The sequence below is a fragment of the Cupressus sempervirens genome, chromosome 9, assembly GCF_028749045.1.
Source record: "Cupressus sempervirens isolate cs-2001-9-10 chromosome 9, ASM2874904v1, whole genome shotgun sequence".
NCBI lineage: Eukaryota > Viridiplantae > Streptophyta > Pinopsida > Cupressales > Cupressaceae > Cupressus > Cupressus sempervirens.
In genome coordinates, this window is record NC_143126.1 from 122,113,856 (window position 1) to 122,129,814 (window position 15,959).

General features: G+C 35.3%; 1 protein-coding gene and 1 pseudogene across 4 annotated transcripts in view; both read right to left on the reverse strand.

Moving 5' to 3' along the window:
* Positions 1-15,959, reverse strand: part of ECA3 (endoplasmic reticulum-type calcium-transporting ATPase 3) — a 344,449-nt gene that overhangs the window by 157,213 nt on the left and 171,277 nt on the right. For all 4 annotated transcript variants that reach the window (XR_016355913.1, XR_016355911.1, XR_016355912.1 and 1 more), the window contains exon 16: positions 7,948-8,055. Coding sequence is in view for 1 of the 4 variants with exons in the window: in XM_089799217.1 (XP_089655343.1) it covers positions 7,948-8,055 (108 nt within the window). In the remaining 3 variants the exon portion in view is untranslated. The remainder of the gene's footprint in view (positions 1-7,947; positions 8,056-15,959) is intronic.
* Positions 5,379-6,162, reverse strand: LOC149537834 (putative carboxylesterase 17; annotated as a pseudogene).

A 15,959-nucleotide genomic window follows, 5' to 3' on the forward strand; every position in this document is an offset into this window, starting at 1 on the left:
ATTTTTAGGGAAAATCACTGTCATTCTCCAAGGTGAAATTCCACGGGACTGAAACTACCTGGGGCTTCCTAGTGCTACTCAAGAAAAGGGTGCGACAATGAACAAGACAAATATCAGTATCAAAATCAACAACACCCACCTCTGAATCTTTAGTACTGCAACATGCAAATTGTGGCAGTGATTACTGTAGGAGTTGTTGAGTAGGAAAGAGTCTGGTATCATCAACCTTAATTTTTAGAAGTTCTATCAATTGGGATCTCCATTCAAATTATTGATCAATTTTGTCCACATTGCATGACCGATTTAGTCAACAGAACCTAATTCTGCATGCTGTACTGGCATAAAATTCATATCAACAGATCTTTCATTTCCAATTTGGTTTTTTTTTTTTTTTTTTGTGCATCAATACCAAAAGGATTGGTCTATCATTTTCCCATTCACAAAATTCTGCTTGCATTTTTCCAGTTTTCTTTAATCAAAATTTGCATTTCCTATCAATCAATCTAGCTTAATGTAATGTCCCCTTCTCACAACTAACATTGTCAATATGATTGATGTCTTGCAAATGAAGATTTGAAGACTCATAAATATGAGAAGAGACATGTCTCTATAGTTAATCATCATTAGTTAATATATTAATAATATAAATATCCATATGTATAACTCATCTTGAAGCATATATGTAATATTAATATGTTAACCATATATGTAATATATTATTATATTATTAATAATTATATTATAATATATAATATATTATTATTATATAATAAATAATGTATAATATATATAATATATAATATATTACATATAATATATATTATATATAAGATATTTATCTTAAAGATGATATACAAGGTATCTCATGATAAAATCAATCCAACAAAAGCTACAACCTTAAAACTCCCTCTTAGCTAGGGAGGATTTATAAAACACATTAGTCTCTCAACAATAAGAAGAGATATCATCTCAGTATAATATTCAATTCACTATGAGGCTAAATTTCTCACCTTTCATAACACACAATTGAAGCAAATTCCATTACTTTTTAACACCACCTTAAGTGTGATCTATAGTAGTAACTATGTCATGGTGTCCAACAAGATCCATCTCAAAGTACCATAACAAGTTGGTTATCATGGTGTCCAACAAAATCCGGCCCAAAGAACCATGATAACAAGTCTACCATTTATAAGATCGACACCTTACAATGGTTACCTTCTGTTTATTCATCATCATGACTTCTAGCACTCTGGGACAACAACTTAATGAAGTTTGTCATGATAACAAGTCTACCATTTATAACATCGTCGCCCTATAATGGTTACCTTCTGTTTATATATGTTAATGAAAGAACATCACCTTTCATTACATATCATATGTGAAATAGTAACCACCATGAACCTAGTCAGAGGGTGGTACAAAGGTTTTCACCTCAATTCTATCTCATAGAGAAGAATACATTTACTTATAACTTCTCTTGATAGAGAAGATATCATTGACAAAGGATTGCACCTCAAAATTCTCCCTCTAAGCAATAAGCCTGGGAAGTCATGTCCTATAGTTACTCCATTAGAAGCTCTCTTCGCCCAAGGATGCCTATCAAACTCCCTAATATCAACTTTTCGATTTTATAGTGATAGGTTGTTATTTCCTCATGATGTACACATTGGTAGGCCCATCAAAATTATGAAGTCACACACATGTATTTTTAGACTCCCTCTAAGTATCAATCTTCTAAGCTTCTACGTTGCCTTAGAAGAAGTGCCATACTCCCTCTTAATGTATAAGAATCTCATAATCTCAATCATCAAAGATGTTTGCTTCAAGAGCCTCAGTTTATCCATCTTGATCATCGAGGTCTTTGGAGCTACTATCATTAGATCAAGTCTGCACAATATTTGATAGCATATGTAAAGTACCAGCCTCCTTTTCTTGTAAGAATATCCTCAAACATAAAGGAAAAGATCAAGGCAAATAACCCTCATAGTATGTATAGAATTACAAATATGAGAGAGACTACAAAGAATAGATAAATGTAAAAGATAAACATACTTATCTGCACATGAAGATTCAGAAATTGTCTTTTTAGATTATTTCAGAATGCAACATCTTCCCTCTAAATAAGGTTCAAATGGGAATGGAACATTGACTATTATTCCCTCCCCCCCCCCACACAATGTAAAATTTCCACTTATTCTTATATTGTTGAACAATTTTCTATCAAATATGACAACTCCTTTCTGAGTTCCAACTTGCTCTTTTCGTCTATTGAAGGTCCAAACATTCAGTTAGTTTAACAATAGAAGTGAACATGAATGAACAGCTTGCGATCTGTGTATTCCAAATTTATATCATTAGTGAATCTATCACAATGTGGTTTACTGCCTTTGAATTAATATGATCAAGATCACCAAAGGTTGACTGAATCATGTTCTCTATATGTTTCCTCTCTTTCAAGATTGCCTAAAATGTCAATGTCCATTTGAATCTCAATCTCCCTCTTTTCCTACAAGAATATTCTTAGAGGTAAAAACCAAGGTACATAGCTCTTATAAAAAATAATAATAATAGATAGAACTAAGAGAGAGACTTCATTGATTTGTTAAATAAAATACTCAAGGATACTAAATAATTTTGCATAATCATGTTCTCTATATGTTTCCTCTCTTTCAAGATTGCCTAAAATGTCAGTGTCCATTTGAATCTCAATCTCCCTCTTTTCCTACAAGAACATTCTCAGAGGTAAAAACCAAGGCACATAGCTATTATAAAAAATAATAATAATAAATAGAACTAAGAGAGAGACTTCATTGATTTGTTAAATAAAATACTCAAGGATACTAAATAATTTTGCATAATAATATAAGTTGCAAAATAGATAAATATCCAATTATATATACACTTTAACCTATATTCATTTATATTCACAAAATAAAGTTTATATTACTATATTGTTGTATATCAACTAATCCTTTTACATTTACAAATATTTCAAAATAATCAAAAATATCAATATTTAGAACTCATACCTTCATGCTTCTCTTACCATGTTTGCTCGATACCCAATTGATAACTATTCACTAACTGTTCTTCAAATTTTCATTTTCTAGAAGGGAGACCAAGATTACATGATATTTTGGTTCATACAAGATTTTAGAATAGCACCCTAGATCATACTCTATTTACGAACTTCCTCAATAATCTTTGTCATTGTCTCTATGCTGGGTAGAAAATCCGCTATGGACGTCTATAGATGATTGTAGATTTTGGAAGGAATCGTTGCTATTTAATATTCCTGTCTTGCAGTCTCTGTCTGATCACAGTAACCGTTGAAGTCTGGCCTGACTTTGAATATTTAAGGAATCGATGAATAAAACATATGTTTAATCACTTGTTGCACCCAACAAACTCCAACAAACAATAAGATTTGAGATCATTTGCTAGAAACTATTGACTGCATCCAGCATTGTGTCGAATGTATACCGGTGGCAATACAAACTGAATTTGACAGTTTATGTATGCAGGTGGCAATACAAACTGAATTTGACAGTTTGGGTTCTCAATAACTATCGTGTATCTATACTAATCTTATTCAATAATAAATAAATAAAAGCCTAACATTTTGGAGAGTATCGTTTAGACACTTGTTGCGAATCAAACCAAGCCACAGCAAAGGATTGAATTTTATATTGCCAGTGATGTGAACATCACCTATTTGTTATGTCTTTAAAAGAATCCTTCAAATGAATTGAACCAAGCATATGTTTTATATAGTCCGAGAGTTTTGGTGTAGTTATAATCACTTCTAAACAACTGCCAACTGTCTTCTTACTATTCAACTTCCATCGTATTAAAAAACGAACTCGTACTCAAATTTTGTATAAATTGAAGAGCCTCCACTGTGCATTATAAAGTCTTCTTACTACATTAATCAGACCTCCAACAGCGTTCAATTGATTCATAATGTTTATGGCTATAACGTAAAAAAAAAACACAAATGACTTCATGTGTTCATAAGTAAGCCCTAAAATATTATTTCCTTATAAATGACATTGATATCTTCTGACAAGATAATTATATACAATCTCGGATCCTATCTCTCATCACGGTGTGGTACCTACGCAATGATTTACTGATACTCGATGCCAATGCACCTTTGTACGATCCACTATCCCTGCTTAGCCATCCTTTACTTGCTATTATTTCCTCAACTTCAAATGCATATATTATTCTCCTGTTTGAAGGAGTACACATGGGATGAAAGTGGCAGTTATATTTGTTAGATATTTATTATTCCATGTTTCTTCCTTCCTTTTTTTTCTTCAATTGGTACTGTGTGCCTGCCTTAGTTATTAATGTGCAGTGGTTTACTCTGTTCTTCTGCCATGTTACCTCCTATACTTGGCAGTGTATGATATTACTTCTTCAATGATTTTGCTTACCGTGTTGTCATCTCTGATTTTATTCTTTGCATTCAATATTGAACACATCTACTAGATTGGGTACTCCTATTAGTTTATCCATTGATTGTATCATTAACGATTCTATACAGCAGAGCCTCTTTCTATTGATGTTCTATCCAATGTCCCTGTAAATCTGATCATTTTCCTCCATGTGGATATGGCATAACAGAATATTTGTTCTAGCTGTATTGGGAAGGACCCGAATCAGACTTTCTGTACACAATTCTTTAGATATTGACCATATTCACCTTTCAAATTCTGGTATTGATGACCTTTGCCTTCATGTATTGTGAATGTTGTGCAGATTATCAACCTGCAAATTTGTTATATGGCCATTTCAATGTATTGCTACTATTGACTGTACCTTTCTCCATTTCAGTCGATGTCTTCTCAATATGTTTATCCTTAAAATATTATCTTCTTTGATGTCCTAATACGCTTCACTCCTTTCTTTCTTCTGATCACTGTCTATCTTACTTGTTTTCTCACTGCTTAACATTTGCAGCCTTGCTTTGATACCATGTTGAATTATCTAGGATTGTTTTTCTGCAAATGTACTAACATTGCCAATGTGATTGATGTCTTCCAAATGCAGATTTGAAGACCTAATAAATACAAGAGGAGACATGTCTTATGAAGAGACATGTCTCTATAGTTATCATCATTAGTTAATATATTAACAATATAAATATCCATATGTATAACTCATCTTTAAGCATATATGTAATATAAATATGTTAACCATATATGCAATGTATCATTATATTATTATATTATTATATAATAATATATAATGTATAATACATATAATATATATTATATATATAAGATATTTATCTTAAAGATGATTTACCATCAACAAGGTATCTCATGATAAAATCAATCTGACAGAAGCTCCACCCTTAACACATCTCACATGTTTGGAAGCTTTAATCCATGGAGATCCTGAGTCTAAGGAACTATGGGATTAATGGTCAAATGATCTTTATCACTCCCTCCCAGCAAAGCCATCTTCAAGAATCCATATATCTTCTAAATGGTAATAGAGGGCATTTAGGAAAAAAATACTCCTCAAATCTGCTCCTCTCATTCCTTAGAAACCCTGGATGAATGAGTCCACAACCATGTAAGGGAATAAAATTAGGGCTTTATATGACAACATATGCCAGGGCCGTATGGTAAGCTGAATTACCCCCTGCACTTTCTCCCATAATAAAATAGTGTCAAAAATCAGCGTTTTCGTTGGTCTGGGGTTCCTTTTCTTCACTCATTTTGGCAAGGGTTTGAATCAAGTCGATTGTTGCAATACACTGATGGCAGGCAGTCGGGAGGTGATGCTCTGACACCAACCTGTAATTCACTGCCATGATCACTACATGCGATCAACTAGCGAGGCACAAGTACAAATAATAATACATGTGTTGCTGATCCAAAACCCTCCACTATGAAAATGAGTCACAAGTGGAAGCTTAAGCTTTTCTTCCATCTTTTTCTCAGGCAAATATATGTGAGCCCACAATTCAGTTGCGTCATTCAAAATCGTGCCTTTTGTAGCGACCCCATCAATGAAGGAGTAATTTGAAGGAGGGATTGGATGAACAAGGGGTGTTGGCAGAGGAATCCTCTCTACAAATCTGTCATTAAACACCTTCAGCTCTTTAAGAACTTCCTGCACAATTTGCCTTGCTTTTTCCATTGTTTGGCAGAGTAAGAGATGAATTTCTTCCAGCATATAAATGATTTTTTCTGGTTTGGTTATATGCAATGGGCTCCAAAGTGAAATTATGCGGTTTGAACAGAAAATTCATTAGGAATAAACGAGTCTGCGTGATATGTTGAACGATGAACAATGGAGATGGAGATTTGGCTGAACACATGCAAAACTCGCAGCAATTTTTAGGTGCCTCTATCCACTGATGACCTTCCACAAGGTAGAAAAGACAGGAGAAGCAACCGCCACAAAACTTATTGCAAATGCTTTTCAATATGAAAAATCATGCCCTCCAGCCAAAGTCTTTGATGTAATAGCCTATCGGCAAATTAAGTAAATAAATCATGATTCAAATTGTTGTCAATATTTTTTCAATATAAGTCCCCTTTTTGATGCAATCTACCACTAAAGAAATCAATCATGATTCAAATTGTTGTGAATGATTAAGTATGTTACTGTATGTAAAATCTCAATCTTTATCTTTCTATTAATGTGAACTGGATGATTAATTGCCAAAAGCTAATTCAAGACTAAACATCTTGGATAGTTTACAATGGAATGCTAATTTATGATTCTAATATATAATGGTGAGATTATGCATTTGATACTTCTTTTAATTCCAGCATGTTATGTTTTCCTTTCAAGGTGTGTATCAAAACAAAGTACATCAGTCTATCATTTTGCCATTGACAAATTTTTTTTTGCATTTCGCCTGTTTGGTTTAATAAACACTTGTATTCACTATCAATCAATCTAGCTTGATGTAATATCCCCTTCAAGCATATCACAGAAGTGTCATTTGTCTGCCACCCAAGAGATATAATGATTGCTTCATCTGCGGATATCTCAAATCCACCACGAATATGTATAAATGCTGCTATTATACAAGCTGAAAATGGAATGTATGTTCACCGCTGCTAGGAATTATACAGATCGCAACATCCAAGATATCACAGCCTCTGCAAAATAGATGGCTAATATCTCGCAGCCACAAGCCATGAATATATTCAGATCACCATCTATATGAAGGATTATCAATCTTAGAATGCTGCCAATTTGGTCTCCAAAGGAGAACACTCCAAAATTATTAGCAGATTAGCGAATGTCTTGCACCTCTAAAACTGAAAGCTCAGGTATCTAATTCCAAACTAATATGACGAGCTATAAGAAAATATGGCCAATCAGGATAAACCTGTGAGCTCAGAGAGAAGTTAATATAGTTACAATGATATATATATATATATATATATAAAATTAAGTTTGCTATTATATTGATTATATTACTGAATGGTCATGTCCCGTGAAGGGACATGTCTCTTCTTCGTTTATTCCTCATACAAATTCCAAGAGATTGATGCATTTGGAAAACACATACCAAATACATGGCAATGCTATTACACTTGCAGTGATCCTCAAAAAATTCAACACAGTGATAGCCAACCCATTTTGGCAATCTGTTAATCACTATCATTAAAAAAGTGGTATATAAATTCTTTTAAAATTTCAAAATAATTTTCATACTTTAAAATATATAAAATTTCCATTTTTGATACCTTTCTGCTAAGGCAATGCCATTACGTTCTTCACCAAAAAAGAGTTTTTATATGGGAAATCAATTTGAACATTAAACGATATAAAATATTAGAAATGCTACAAAAGTTCCAATGGTAATACTGTAAAACACTACTGCAATTTTACAAGATTAGGATTATTTCATGGCATTGTAACTTCCAATCTTTAGAAAATTAAAGTACAGAAATGTATTATTACCTGTAGGCCAGCTAAATCATAAACTACACCATCAGGGGCATATGTTGCTCCTGTAACTGTATATTGTGATGATACAGGACCATGGTGAACAGAATGAATTACACAAATCTGGCAAAAAGAAAAGTTTAGTACATCAAACATCTTTCAATAGCTAGATTTGTAAATTAACTAAGCCAATCAGCAGCTATAAATGGCAAACAAACATTAAAAATGGAAATTGTACTTATGTGCAAGTACCATAAAATAAAGGATCTATTCCACATGCATCCAGATGAAGATATTAAAAAAGTGGATTATTAAAGAATTGAAGACAACATGAGAACAGTGTTACAGTATAATGCAGGGCAGTTTACAAGTCCACCAAGTCTGAGTTTTAGTAGGTGGATTCTCTCTCTCTCTCTCCCTCCATCCATCCATCCATCTATCTATCTATCTATATATAGTTTCTTCTCTCTCCATCTTTTCCGTATTACATTTCTTTCTCTTCCCTGTTCATTTTCCTCCTTTTTTTAACTTCTACAAAGTTTAATTTTCAATCTTGCCTCTCATCTCTTCATTTTTTAAGATTTTTTCTAAAATACTTCCTAGCCGATATAATATCTCAATTCTGATTCTACCATGCTTTCAATTTCTTTCAATGTTGGAATCACAAAGAAAGGAAATGAGTTGGAAGCTTCTACTCTAGGTAGCAAAAAAGAGGAGGTGATTGCAATTATGCCAAACCAACTTTCATCAAAGAGCATCTACCATGGTTACAAGAGACACTACTCAGAGATGGAAACATGTCTCCAATACAAGATGCATCCCCAAAAATGTACTAATGCACAAGTTTCTTCTAGCTGTCATCTCCACAATATCCAGACCAGAAATTGCCATCACCCTCCAAAAAACTTAGGGCATAATGTGTTATAAAAAAACTCTGATTTTTATCCTCTATCATCATCCTTGAAATACATTATTTCTTTCATGTTATAATGATCATGATAGCCATTATAGCCTTCTCATCAATCTGCTCAATTGTCCCTCTAGAAATACTCGTCAATGGATCAGTTTTCTTCTGGTGTTATGATTTGTTAATGTCAACAAAATGTTAATAAGAGCTCTTTGCATAGTATAAATTCAACTGATGGAAATAATGGATGCTACTGTGTATCTTCAGCCATACTCAAATATATTACAGCAACACATCCACACAAACCTTAACCTTCTCAAAAGTCATATATCCTTTTGCATGTGTATCAACATTTCTTAATTTCAACATGTCTTGATAATCTAATATGAAATATGTAGTGTGATTTTTGAACTCTTTGACACAATGACATTTGAATATTTAACCTTCAAAGTTAAATTTTAAACTCTATCATTGTTCATGTTTAAAAAGTTATATCTCATGACATTTTCTGGAAGGTATTAAATTATATTAAAATAATTGGCTTCTCTAAGTGCTTGCATCTCCTAGAAACCTTGGCATCAGTTCCCTCAAATTTCATCTTGCTTCTAAAATCTAGGATGCTTCATTGTGTACAAAATCCTTGGCTGAAGTTGTGAAATAGGTGCAAACTCAATAAAAGTTCTTTGAGAAAAAGTAGGTTAGCAAGAGGCAAATTTAAAGAGTTATAGTAACCTACTAATTTCCTTCATTCCCCTCAATTTCAAGCACTTGTGTTTGTTGATGTCAATTTTATACCACTACATAACATATAGCAATTGAATACTTGATATAGAATACCAAACACTCAACCCTCTCTTGAAAAGTAAATACTCATGAAGAACGTGAGAAAAACTCCAAGGTTCCTTACACTTGTGGATACTAACTCAGTTATATTAATATGATTTGCTGGTTAATCACATAGGCAGGCTTACGTTGTTCTTTCAAGGATGTCGAACTTTTGTTGTGCTGGTGATGAAATCTAGCTTTGCAACGTATATTGACTTGACTTTCTCAATTTACTTTTCTAATTTATCTCACTTCCAACTTTGTTCTTCAAAAACTCCAACAACTAAACTACTTGCTACTTTACTTCTACTCCTATGAATGGAAAGATTAGCAGATGGACGGGGATCAAATCTGATGAAAGCTTGCCAGCAGTGCTACCTCCATAGACACAATGATTCAAGGGGAAAAAGACTAGATTACCACGCAAGGCTTCTTAACAAGCCGCTAGGATGCTAGTGGCCTAGTTTATAGATCCCTATCAAACATCCACTAATATCACCATACAACTATCCATCTATTCTTACTCTTTCTTAACAACTTTCTTGAAATAAAATCTACTTTAACAACTTCAATTGAATTTAACTTTAACTATTAGAAGTAGAAACCATGCAATAACACCAAGTGTTCTTAATCACCATGCAAGACAAAACAATGATAAGAGACGCAATTTTGGTATTATATAAGCAACAATTTTCTTCAACCCTTTACAAATGAGGGCAAATGACCTTATATAGGGGCCAAAAATACAACCAATGGTAGAGATTAAGAGGCAAAATCAACGATCCAAATCAAATCCCAGAAACCCTAACTAGGTTTGCCACCCCATCGGCCAATGAGATGACGCCACCTCATCAATGGACCAATGAAAAAAGAAAAAGTGGCAACCAATCAGAAGGCACCAAAATGGTAGCCAATCAAAATCAAACACCTTTCCTACCCAAGAAGAAAGGAGAATTTGCAACTCGGGCTTACATCAAATGATCCTCTAATATAATTGTACCCTTTTCTTTCATATTCTTAGCCAAGGCAATGAACTTGGCTAGCCTATCATTGACTTCCTTCATGGTAGGGCAAGGCGTGTGTTTCATCTTGAGCTCAGCTAAAATCATCATGTTGCTTCTTGCTTGTTGCTTGCAGTGTCTTCTCATAATCCTTCTCATATTCTTTCACATATCCGGGAGGCAAGGGTACCCAAATACTTCTTCCTAATGGCAACCTTCCCCAACTCATCCAATCTTAATCCAAACTCTGTCTCATTGACGTTCTCCTCTTTCATATCTTTGAAATCAAGTGCAACCCCAACATCACTCATCATGGTTAAAATGCAAGTGTCAAAGCCTGGGTTGTGATGTGCAATCTCATTCTGTATCTCTTCAATTTCCTCAATCTAATGATCAAGGCAACATACCAAGACTCCACCGTACTCCTTCCTCCTTCATCCACCAACTTGGTTCTCTCCAAATGTCTCTCTAGTAGCCCGATAACTACCCGTAGCATGGGAATGGTTAAGTCCTTGACTGGAAGGAAATCTTTCCACTCCCCTTTAAATGTTCTAAATCTGTCTCTAATAGACACCAATGACTTGAATGTCGAGATAAAGGAAGGCAAGAAATTTCGCCAATCTTGAATTTTATCACTAATCCAATGTTTGATTTCATGCAACTGAGTCGATATCTCTTCTATGTTGCTCCCACTATCTTGTAGAAGGGCTACCTAATGCAACTATTGGATAAGCTGGCAATCTCTCCAATACTTGTTTTCGGCCTCCAACTTTACAATCCTCTCGTTTGCCTTCCTCAACCTTTCTCTGATTGAAACCATGCCTTCCTGGATCTCCTCACACTCCATGTCATCTGCGACTCTTCCCAAGTCATGCTCTACTATCTCATACTATTGGGCTACAATCTCATCCACTACCTTGCTAACCGTTGGTATAGCAATCTAAACTTTTTAATGACAACTCATTATCGGTCCTAATTACCTTTGCCATCGTTTCTACAATTTATTTATGTTTCTCACTATCTTCCTTTTCCACTAACCCTTGAATATCTTTAATTGTTCAGGCAGTCGTCACCTCGCCTCTTGGCATAAGCATTTGCCTTAATTATAGTGGTATAGTGCACCTCCCCAAACCTGGAGTCGATTCGACTAGCAAAGCATCACAACAGCCTCAAGTGCCTAGCTTACTTCCTCAACATCAATAGCTTACTTCCTCAACATCAATAGGCCTATCCTCTTCTTCCCTAGGGACTGTCATATCATCTCCATGCTAGTTCTCCAAGAGAGGAGAGTATTCGGTACTGTTACGATAACCACTTAATTCTAAATCAGAGCTCACCTCTATTGCGACCCTTTGTCCACTTGTATTAACCTCTTGGCTCCTAGCCTCAATTATGCTCTCCCTTGATGGTGCTACATTCTATTGCTTTGTTGGAGGCTCCTAACGTTCTTTACTTTTCTCAACCTCCAAATTTCTCTTCTTGCTTTTAACTGCTCTTTGTTGCTAGCTACTGCCCCCACCTTTCTGTCTGACTAACTCTGTTGGACATTCTTTCTTTAGTTTCATCTTCTCATAAGTAAGGCATACCTTTCGACTTCGTAATTGCCTTAACTTCTCATTGTACTATGACTCAGTATGTAGATCAACTGTCCGTGTAACTCCCTCTAAGGAGGGTTCTTGATGATCACTCCAATCCACTGGCCCAAATTTGCCCCATCCACTATATCATAATCTTCTCTTAGCACAATTTCATTGTCTTCCAACTGATCGAGAATATCAAGGCCTCCCCATCTACTTGCCCTCATCATGCCCACTGACAACCTTGAGAAAACTAGCTTCCTCACATAAAAGTCATCCTATGCATTGGCCCAAAAATCTTCTATAGTAGGACTATGTTTGAATGTGTTTTCGTAAGATACCTTGATAAGACCATTAGGATCGAATCCCTTTCTTGCTCTATACCATCCTAGATGATACCATTCTAACTCCTCCGCAGCTGCAAAGGCAACATGATTGGGGCAAGTATCATTGCCTATTCCAAATGAGAAGGTAATCCATGTCTCACCTTTAAGTTTCATATTGTCATAATACTCAAGTTGCCTGGCCAACTTCATCAAAACTATTCTGTTAGGTGGGTACCTTAGAAATCTCTTGGGACAAACCTTACTTCTTGCTACTCTGATATATGTGAATTGTGGAAATTGGATGAACCAATTCCCATACTTCTTAACTTTTGCTTCCACTTCCGATGAGAGCCTCCTAGCAGGTGTCCCTTCTAATATTCTGACCATCTTCATAGCAAGGGCATCATAGAACATCTTATAATCTTTGGTGTTGTGCAAATGGCACTGTGGATAGCACTCATGCCCCAAACATTGCCCTAGCCCATTACCAATCAATCCTAAGGCCTTAAGTCCAAGATGTTAATATAGTCTCGCAATCAGATAGAAGAGGTAGGACCCCATGTAGAATTGCTTTTGAATTGTATTGTCCTTAGTTGCAACTCTAAATTTTCACTTATAATTCTAGACCAATCAAACTTTCTCCTTCCATTTTCAATTTCATCAATAAAATAGTACATCCAATTCTCGAATTGCATACCTTGAGCCATGCCCATGATTCAGCTGAGAAGCACGATAAGATCGCAATACTTTGATTTGAGATCTGACTTGGTGAGCTTTGACGACTTGGTAACTCCCTTCTTGCCTTTGTGTAACCAATTCTGCTTTAGATGAATGTAGTAGGCATCCTGATTATCTTGAAAGAACTTGGTTGTTTGATCCATCATTACCACTACCATGCCTCTATGCTGGGGAATATTGAATACTTCTTCAACCACTTGTCCGTTGATGTTAGCCAACACTTTCTTCCCTTCATCAAAAACAATGGACTTAGTCACAATATCAAACTAGGATGCACACTCCATTACCAATTCTGGACAAGGCAAGGTAGGAGGGAAAGCCGCCGCCTGTACAATTCTGCTCTTATAGATCTTGTTCACCATGGGGGATTGTCCTTCCTTCAATCTATCCTTCGACTGTACCATGTTCACCGTGTCGATATTGGTATCACTCATTCACCTCATTTACTAGAAGAAGGTGGAATTAGGTACCATGTCTTCCTTGTCTTTTTTTGGTATCCATTGCCTTTGGCTTCTTGCTTGTACTAACATCCACCATCCTAAACACTTATTTCTGCCTCTTCGCTCTAAATGATATGGACTACACTTATAAATCTCCCAACTTCTTTCTATCAATGGAATTTAACTTGTTTTTGCTTCTCCAAATCCTTTCTCTCCACCTATAATCGCCTCTCCAGCCTAGGGGTGAGACTACCCCTTTTTTCTGCCTCTTTGTTACCTTAGGATGCACTATATTTATATCTCCCAACTTCAATCCTAGGGTGGTCTAACTTATCTCTGCCTCTCCATATGTCCTATCATGAAATCTACACTTATATCTCCCAACTTCAGCGTATCAATGGAGATGATGCAACGATGGATGAAAAGTGCAAGAAGAAGATATGGGTAACGAACCAAGCAAGAACAAGGAATAAAATCTGAAGTTAAAACCAATCTTCACCTCTAAAGATGAACGAAAATCTTACCTTAAATCTACCTTCAACCAACAATCGGACCTCCTCAAATTCAGATCTAATCTCAGAAATTTCAGTCCTCCAAAATGTGATGCCCTAGCAAATGGATTGCTTGCAAAAATTTGCTCCTTTCACCAAATTTCAACCTCCTTGTCAAAATTGCCCCAAATCAGAATTTTGTCCATCTAAATTAGCCCACACATGCAAAAATCAGACCTCAAAGCACCTTGACTCTCCACCAAACAAAATCACCCCAGATGAAGGAAAAAATTTGCTGCCCTAGGAGGAAAATCAGACCTCCAAAATAGTCCAATCTTGCCTAAAATCAGATCTTCGTCCACAAATTTTTCTTAGGGAAGAAATCGCCCAGCTTCTAGGAAGAAATTTGCTGCCCAAAAATGGAAATCCTTAAGCCAAAATCGCTGCTAAAGGAGAAATTCACCCAGCTAGAAGAAATCGCTCAACACCAAGCAAGAGGAGTGGAAATGGAATGAGGAAATAAGAGGGGCAAAGCCCCTTCTTATATCCTCCTATTGACCTCCAGAGTGGGCCGTCCTGCCTAAAAGGAAACAAAAACTTAAGTTAAACCCCCCAAAATGGCCCAGTTTTAAATAAAACATGAAAATAACTAAGCCCCATAGTGAAATTGACCCTTTTAATTGCCAATTTGACCCAGAATTGCAAAATAGAAATAAGGTAAGTCTAGATGCCAAAATTTTCATTTAACAACATTTTGGCAATTAAAATATCATTAAAATCAAATCTAGCAAGCCAAAAATCAATTTTCAATTCCAAATTACCAATTTCCTTTAACATTTCTAAAATCCTCTAGGAAAAATTTCAATCAAATTAATGAGATTTTGCAATTTAATCTAATTTCAATTTTGCAATACAATCTCAATCTTTTTACAAAATAAATGCTTTTCCTGCTAATCAAAATTCAAATTCTAAATTCAATTTCACTATCAAAAATTTTTTTACCAAAAAAATTAAAGATTTTCCAAAATGACTAAATCTAAAATTCATTTTGAAAATGTTCAAGCTTGTTCAATTAAATCAAATTTTCAAAATCCATCTAAGTCCAAAATTGGCAATTTTATCCTACCAAGTATCGTTTTAACCGTCAAAAAACATCATGTTGAAACCTGTTAGGCCTAAGGATGAAATTACATGTTTCGGAAAATCTAGTTTCGCACCAAGTGAAAACAAACCAAACCCTTCCTGGCCCAAAAATCTCTGGACAACTCCAAATTTTGCTAAGGCAACCGAAAAATTCCCAACACCCACGAAAAATTGCCAAGGCTTACCTGAAAAAAGGGGTCCCCAAAAATTTTGGGGCGATGGTGTGAAAACCTCACAATAGTGTTTTTCGGAGTTCATGGATCTCAATTAAATTTATATATTGTTCACTACAAATATTTAAATTCTCAACCATCAAGTAGTTGCTACTTACATCAGGTCCTAATCTCCATTTTGTTGTTTGTCAATCGTGTGGTTCTTATGGCCTCCTCCCCAACTAGCGTCTACTTGATGGCTTGGCATCCTTTGCGACTCACGATAGCTGATTGTGAACCTAGATAAAACCCGAGTTGTGGTCTTCAGTTACTTGAAGACCTCTGATCTCCATTTCTACTTTTAGGGCAACAAGATCAAGATTTCTTCATCAAATACTTATCTAGGGGTTAGGTACTCTAGGCACCG